Source organism: Salvelinus sp. IW2-2015, unplaced genomic scaffold (genome assembly GCF_002910315.2).
Source record: "Salvelinus sp. IW2-2015 unplaced genomic scaffold, ASM291031v2 Un_scaffold9181, whole genome shotgun sequence".
In the NCBI taxonomy this organism is placed as follows: Eukaryota; Metazoa; Chordata; class Actinopteri; order Salmoniformes; family Salmonidae; genus Salvelinus; species Salvelinus sp. IW2-2015.
In genome coordinates, this window is record NW_019950440.1 from 1 (window position 1) to 8,176 (window position 8,176).

General features: G+C 45.0%; 1 protein-coding gene across 1 annotated transcript; it reads right to left on the reverse strand.

Annotated features, from left to right (window-relative positions):
* Positions 1–206: 206 nt before the first annotated feature.
* LOC112079712 (glycerol-3-phosphate dehydrogenase, mitochondrial-like) lies at positions 207–6,513 on the reverse strand (the record flags this gene model as incomplete). Its single annotated transcript, XM_024145580.1, has 5 exons — positions 6,417–6,513; positions 5,857–6,021; positions 4,623–4,767; positions 3,639–3,832; positions 207–341 (listed from the first exon to the last, which is right to left on the reverse strand). Coding segments are annotated over exons 1-5 (736 nt in total), but the record flags the coding sequence as incomplete, so codon positions are not given.
* Positions 6,514–8,176: the final 1,663 nt, after the last annotated feature.

Genomic DNA, 8,176 nt, shown 5'->3' on the forward strand with positions numbered 1-8,176 from the left:
AATAGACGTGTGCTAATATGGTGTTATTAACACACTATCTGTAATAGACTTGTGCTAATATGGTGTTATTACCACACTACCTGTAATAGACTTGTTAGTGCTGCAATTCAAGTATAGGCCTATATTATCTCACACAGAGTAAGTTACATGTACAGCATGATTAGCATTGATAAAATGCAGTGAAACATTTGACTGTACAGACTAACCAGCGATGGTGACCAGCCCGCTGTCACTGATGTGGACAATATGATTCCTGCAGATTGACTGAGTGTCCTTGGAGTTGGGGTTTGTGACCAGCGGACGAATACCACTCCAGGCTGCCAAAACATCTCCTCTCCTCACTGCACAGGACAAAGAGTCCAGACAGAGTGAGACCACACACACACACACACGCTAGGCTACACAAAGCAGGAGACACACAGCTATGAGAGTGATGGACAGCTAGTGGAATCCTTGCAAGCCTAAATAACACCTCCCTCCTCTACTGCTAGAAAATAAACGAGTTCCAACTCATACACCAAAACAGCCGCTCTCTCTTCATATCGCGGTGACATATAAAGAATTAAATATTAATATGCTGTTGTGTATCGATTGAAAAAATAGCTGCCACTATAATGGGCTGGTTGATATTTCTGAATAAAACAATGACAAACTCGTTATCAAAGGGCATTTTTTAAACATTTATGACAGCTGAGTAGCTCTGGGGCTGAAGGCCTCACGTGGGCAGTAAAAGGGGAGCAGATAGAGACAAAGCTAATTTGTACGGCTGTGCAAAGTGAAAGCTATGCATGATAAACAACATCTCTGGTTGCAACCCAAATGGAATCCTGTTCCCTATTTAGTGCACTACTTTCGACCAGGTTCCATAGGGCTCTGGTCAAAACTAGTGCACAATATAGGGGAATAGGGAAACAGCCCGCTCGGTCTCCAACTCTGGCTGCATTCAAGAGTTCACCGGCTCAGTCTGATTGACTTCAACTTTGTGGGTATACTTTCTAGTCCAGTATGGTGTCCATATTAGGACAGCCTCAGAAGTCTTGCTGAGATTGATTCATACCTAAAAACCATTCAACTCACACTGAAAACATATACATTTACCCGTCCTCAAAAAATATGGCAGTGAACAAAGGACATATTCTTCCACGCAGAAATGTGGGTTGTCTGGGATGTGAAGGATACAATATGAAAAAGAGTGCCATTTTTGGATTATAAGAGACAATATGAGTTGAACTGACGGGTCCTTTGTTGGGATGACTCATTAGCAGGGAATGGAGGCCGTGTGGAAACATTCCGCCATGCAGAGAGAGGTGCGTTCCAAATGGAAACCTATTCCCTGTATAGTGCACAACTTTTGACCAGAGCCCAATGGGCCCAAGTCCAAAGTAGAGCACTATATAGGGAATAGGGTGCCATTTGGGACATAACGGAGTCCAGTCCGTACTGCAGTAGAAGAACAAAGCAGGCCCAGTGCTTCAGCTGCAGCAACAGCAGGCCAGGGGTGTGCTACTGGTACGGTCCTGTTACAGTCAGACCTGGGTTCAAAACTATGTTAAATCTTTTAAACACTATTAGCAATTGATTTAGCCTGCTTGGAGTGCCAGATGGGCGGTATTTGCAGTTTTATGACTATTCTATTGGTTCCATTGTGCCAGGCAAGCTCAATCAAGTCCAGCTGAAGTATTTGAAATTATTTCAAATAGTAATTGAACCCAGGTCTGGTTCCAGTAGGGATCTGGAACTGTCTGCTGGGTGTCACTCAGAGGTTGGTGTGACTGTGAGAAGCCATGGAGACCACTTCCTTACGGGAAGGACTGGAGGAAGGACTGAGGAGACACTGCCTGTCTACTCCAGGCCACTATGTCTCCTCTGAGGTGTCACCGCCGCATAATGTGACAAATCCCCCCCGGAAAGATCCTCCTCTTCTCCTTTCCTCTGCCGTTCAGAATTACTGGAGACTCCACGTCTGGAGCCCCAGCACGTCCACAGGCAAGGACGGAGAGATGAGACGGAGGAGAAAAGTCCGTTCCCTCATGGCCTCCGGCTCCATCACTTCACACTTGTGTGTTTTTTTTGTTCTCAGGCCGTAGGGTCTTCTGCTCCGACTATGACCACAGGACTTGGGGAGACAGGGTCTCGCCCAGACATACGCCACATGTCAGCCTGGCGGGCCGTCCAGAGCACAGAGCATGCTGGCTGCAGCATGGAGCCGCCCGGACGCTGGTCTGAGACCTGAGCCGCAGAGCCACCATAACACATAGTCCTCCTCCATACGCTCCATACAGACAGAGCTACTGTACTGTACAGGTGCCACCTCTCTACTGTCTCGAGGTCTTGGTAGAAGGAAAGCTGGGCAGCTAATGAGTAGGAAATGTGCAAAAACTTTTTGGGGTAAATCTTATGCTGGATATAGATAGATGGAAAATAATGATGGAGAATGCAGTGCTTTGGCATTACTGTGCCATTAGATTGGCTGGCCAGGAGAGGATGTGGATGTAGACTAGAATCAAGCTAATCAATCAAATAATCTCGACAACCCCTTGTGCACTGAAAACAATTAGACCACTTCTCCAAAATCAATAGCACTGCATTCTGTTTAGATACCCAACGGTCCTTCATTTAATAAAGTCTCCCTGGGTTTTGATAAACCAGTCAATCGGCAAGGCCATCAGAGGCCCTAAATCGGAAAAACATATACAAAATACATAATAAGGGCTCCAGGAAGGTCTCATAAAAATCGCAAATCGAAAACAATATAATTTAATGTGGTATTGGTTATTTTTCACTTATTCATAACAAACCTCCCATGTGGAGATACAGTGAGTAGAAAACAGATAATCTATTTTGTCCTAAGTGTTTAGGGAAACAACAGGCAGCAATGCATTATAGTTGAAGGAAACAAAATAACTATGGAGGAAATTAAATAGGGCTTCACAAAGTTCCTATAAGAAATCCTCAGAGTGTTGTTGGTTGATGTCTCCTGTTTCTCGACTGCAGGTCCCATACATAATTAAAGCAGGAATTTGTATCTGTCTGCACTCTGTGGCCGCCTGATGAATTAATATCTGGTGGAAGTCCTACACTGTGCTACACTGCCATCACATTAGCCCATTTATATCAGTCAGCTGCTTGCTCCATCAGCTATTTGTAAATCTAGAGAGGGAAAAAAAATACTGTGAGATTGTCGGACGTGTATTTATTATCATAAATGTCTGTTATGAATTAGGTATGATTGTAACGTCATTATAGTGCCGTAAGTGTAAAAGTATAGCACACTAGTGATTCATGGCTTGTGAAGGAAATACAGTATGTGTTGACATTGCTACCTTTATACCTTTACCATCATGGCCTTCCTTTCCATCACCCTATGGAAGATTGACTTGAAAAACGATGCTGTATAGAATACAACCATTTCACTGATAGATCATTTTTATAAAACGATCCAGACTTCTGAAATTACTGGATATTCCAGTTATTATAAAGATCTAACTGGCTAATTGAGTTATTGTATAGATAACGCATATTGCATTATCAAAAGTTTGTAAAGAAATGTCAATTCATGATTACACTAGAGATCTTCTACTCCTGCACTGTGTATCCCTCTGAGAAACCATAAGCAGGTCATTGCAGGTCATAGTCACCTTCGACATCGGGGCTGAGGTAGTTGCGGACCTCCGTGAGGATGAAGTTGATGTCCTCCTCCATGGGGATGGGGTGCGGTGTGATCTCCGTGGGCGTGTCCGTGGTCCCGGCGATGGTCATCTTCTCCCAGGGCAGGAAGAAGATGACGCGTCCATCGCTGGTGGCTGGGTCCAGGAGACCCATGTTGTCTGGACTGAAGGTAGGGGGCAGGGGTGTGGTGGAGGGGGGAGTGGTGGAGGTAGAGGGGAGGAAGCAAACAAGAAGACTGCATTAACCTTTGGTCTGCTGGGGGGCGTGAGAGGGCCAACTGGGGGACACCCCATAATCAGGCTCCTGTCAACGGTCTTTCCAGGAGATTAATTCTGCTGGTTTCAATTCCAGCTACGCCACTGTTCCCGTATAGTTCCAGCGACAGCATAGCACTCATATTGTCCTGTTTAAAACACATGCACATGGTACTGACTCAATTTAATACAGGAAACAGTGGAGGGGTAGAGGTGGCAGGAAGGGGGGGTTAGCTTTGTTCCCCAGTGAACACAAATAACATGCATCATCAAGAAAACCAGCTGAGTAGGGAGGAATCCAATCAGGAAGTCAATTTGCAACAGCATCACAGGAAAGTCTGGTTGAGTAGGCCAAAAGCTCTCTTCAAAAATCGGAATTAATCTGGAGATAAACGGCATACAATGCCATCTGTTTGCTTGATTTCACTCTTCGAAAATGGGCTCGTCGACCTAACAGGAAGTGTGAAGATACACAAAAGGACCTGATGCTCCTGAACAGAGCCCCTCAGCAGTAAGTACCTGTTCTGAACCATCCATGCAAGAGCTTCTTTAATCTTAAAGAGTACCTATGTTTTGTCCTGGCTGTCCCTGTCTCCGTGGCTCAGCCGAAGGTGCTAATGAATTGATCAGGCAGGCGCTAATGATACAGTGACGCAGGGGGGGGATGTGACAGAGACGGAAGGGGGCGTCGTTTGTTACCTGTAATTGCCCGGGATGACGATGTGCACCCCAGCACTGGGCTGACAGATGTTGGGGTTCTTCTGATCATCCATTTTCCGCAGTGCATCGGTAAAAGGTCCTGTGGCATTGATAACACATTTGGCTCTGACATCAAATTCCTGCCCTATGAAAGAAAACAGCATCAATCACCAGGGGCCATTCATCTGTACCCAGTGACAACCGGGATTATTAATTTATCAGCCAACACCCCTTCCGTAATAGAGTGGCTCGCGTGTGTCCATGGGAGACTTCAGAAGACTGTAATTAATAGGAACCAGACATACCTAATTTCCCTCTCGCCTCTTTGTGTCAAAGTGCAGCCCAAGAGGCAGTGTGCGAGGGAGTGCTTTTAATGCGCACAGGGAAATGTATGCTTCCCAAATGGCATGCCATTCCCTATTTACTGCACTACTTTTGACCAAGGCCTATGGAGCGCTGATCAGAAGTAGTGCACTATGTAGGGATTAGGGTACCATTTGGGATGCAGATAATGTTTGTTAATGTGCTGCTTGATGTTGACGAGCCTTTACAATGGGGCCCATATCAAACGTAGCATGATGCTACTAAATGATCTGTTTTGACAACGACTTAAAGAACGGACTACCCTCCTAATTTGACTTGTGACACCATGTCAAAGCAGAGAAAAGCAAAACTGAACGACGTAGAAATTACATTTTGTACGAATTTTCAAGCATATAATTGTAACACCTGACACATTCATATTGTAGAGAGAAATAGGAATCCAGTCAACTGAATTAGCGCCGAATAGTGATTCAAAGTACTCTTACAAGCGCTTTCCTTGTGAGGCCTCTCTCTCACCAAAGAAAGTGAGCCGTTTCTTCTTCAGAAAGAAAGAAAGCACACTTATATCTTTCAAAACATCAGGGGGCAGTCATGTGTTGAGATCCTCAAATCTTGGTTATGTTTTATTCCTCCAAAGCCACTCCTATGCGTGACATTTAAAAGGTAAGTTAGGCCATTTGGAGTACGCTAATTCCATATTATATTGCTAGCAGATCGGAAGGAGCTCTCTACACCATAAAATGCTTATAAAATATTAAAGCCCCACATTAGATCTGCGATGACTATGTGCAAAATACCACTGATTAACAGGGCTACCTAACAGGCAGGCTCTGAGAGCTAACGCCCTGTGGTGAGTGCTAGGGGGCAGGGAGGAAGGGCGGAAGCAGCGGCTTTGTAGCTGTAGTTTCACCTGTGATCACGTCCCTGCAGTGCGCTCCACAGACCCTCTCTTTGCCCATCTGAGGATCTACCCTCTTCAGTAGGTGCACCACTTCAGTGTAATTGGCTATGGCAGCCCCATACCTGGCAGCAGTGAGGGCGATGGCGAGGTTCATTCGAGCGTCGTTGTGTTGACCTGCAGCGGGGGGACAGGACCAGGGGAGAGGATGTGAGTCACCCCCAGCCTGTGACTGGTGGTATGGAAGTGTGTCGGAACCGATATGTCACATTACACTTCATCATTTTCATATCTGCATTTTTAGGAAATACAGACTCTTGTGTGTATTTATCTCCTCCTCCCTTCGTTGCCCTCCTCTCCTTTAGCCGCGAGAGCTCACCTTCGCAGAGAGCGTTCTGGGATAATAACTGCGTTCCGCCCGCTGTACCTGCAAACCAATTTTAATTGGACAAGTCAGGCCCAGCCAAGCATCTCTCTCTCTATGACTGGAGAGATATGATGTCATTATTTCCCTGTATCTGCCGCATTTTGTCAGCCGTGGAGTGCCTTCTCACTCCAAATGGAGTTTGTACCTCCAGGAGGCGCGGATAGAGTGGAGACGGAGGTACGGGGCTGTAGGGAGGGGGACTGGGCTCCCAACTCAACTGTCTCTTCCTCTAGGGACGACATGACACACTCATCTCCTCCCTATGCTCATTATTGATGGCTTGCTTTAATGTTTCAGATTATTTGTAATTATGTATTATTCATTATTAGCTTTATCAGATTATTCCATTTTATAATATGGCTCAAGTAATAATCCTTTACGTACTGTCTAATTCCGGAATTAAATCACATTGAACATTTGCTGGTAAGTGTAGCTGCTAAATCGGCATTATCTAACCCATTTGAGATGGATGTATCCTATTCTGCCAGGATGATGCAATTGTGTGACTGGCACGGAAGCCAGGCTCATTAGCAGATGAGCTGTGCGATCATGACGGGTTAGGAGGTCAGCAGGGGGCTCAACAATCATCCAGGATACAGACACTGACTGTACACCTGACTGCTACACCCAACACACAGCCACATGGTTACCAACCATACCACTCTAATGTCATAATTCAGCCTACAGAAGATGAGAAGTGGATTCTATGGTCTCCTAATACATCTATGGCAGGTGCTACTATTTGTATGTAAATTCTCTAATGTGGCCTCTTAAAATGTGTTGTGTCTCATGGTTTACTCTTTGTTTCCAATTAATAATTATTCTTAGTGGGTTGTAGGCTCGTAGCAGTGCGTAGGCATTACACCATTGCAGAGCTAAGTTTACCAGCCTCTGTCGTCAACCGCAGAATAAATCAAGGCACTATAAATAACATTCCTGTGCCATAATAAACAAAATCTCTTCCCTCGAAGGCCAACAATGGAGGACTTGAACCCGACTCCGCCTGTCAATAACAAATAGAAGAAAGTTCGCCCAAGACACCAACAGTTAAAAAATGATTATCATCTCTGTTTTTTTCTCTACTTTGAACCAAAGGATTTTCCAGTGAATTTAATCTTCCAAAGATGTACATATTGAATGCCTCCTAATGAAACCGGGCTTTGTCACTTGTTCACCGTTTTAGACCCTTCATTTAAATTACAAAAACTTTGACCCTCCTGACTCTTAATATAGATCTGGGTATATTTCAAGCCAGCGAGGGATTAAACCATAAAATGCTGGATACCAGGATTCTCTCTCTTCATTAAGGATTCTGCGGAGGGATCTTCTGCTCTTTACAGTATGATAGCCGTCCACTGTCAGGAAATCCCATCCGTCTGAGTGATGTCCAGGGACGTTTGCAAATAATTATTTTTCGATATCATCTCGCCCCCACGTTGACGCATTTTAAAAGGAGCAAGTTATCTAATTTGATTGTTTGTAGTAGATTTTCCTCAACTTGACCTATGTCCCTCTTGTTTCATAATTGGACCTATGAATCTGAACATGTGTATGAAGTTAACAATAGTGATCATTTCTCACGTACACTAAATTAGTGTCCTCATGTTTGCAGGCAGTGGATGGCAACTCATGCTGTGGTGTGATACCTCTATACAGAAATAAGCATGGGTTATTAGAGGAAAAGTAATTCATTCCCAACCTGCGTACTTGGTAGGTTTAACCACTTTGACCAGTCCTGCCGAAGAGCCCAGCCCGCTGCTGTTCTTTGTGGAGCCCCCGCCCAGTGCAGGGGGTGGTGGGGCTCCACATGAAAGCACACACAGGCCAAAGGGCCACTGTGGCTTTAAGTGTGCTCCTTGTGTGGCCAGAGCAAAGCCATCCCACTGATGCAAGTGACAGGACAGT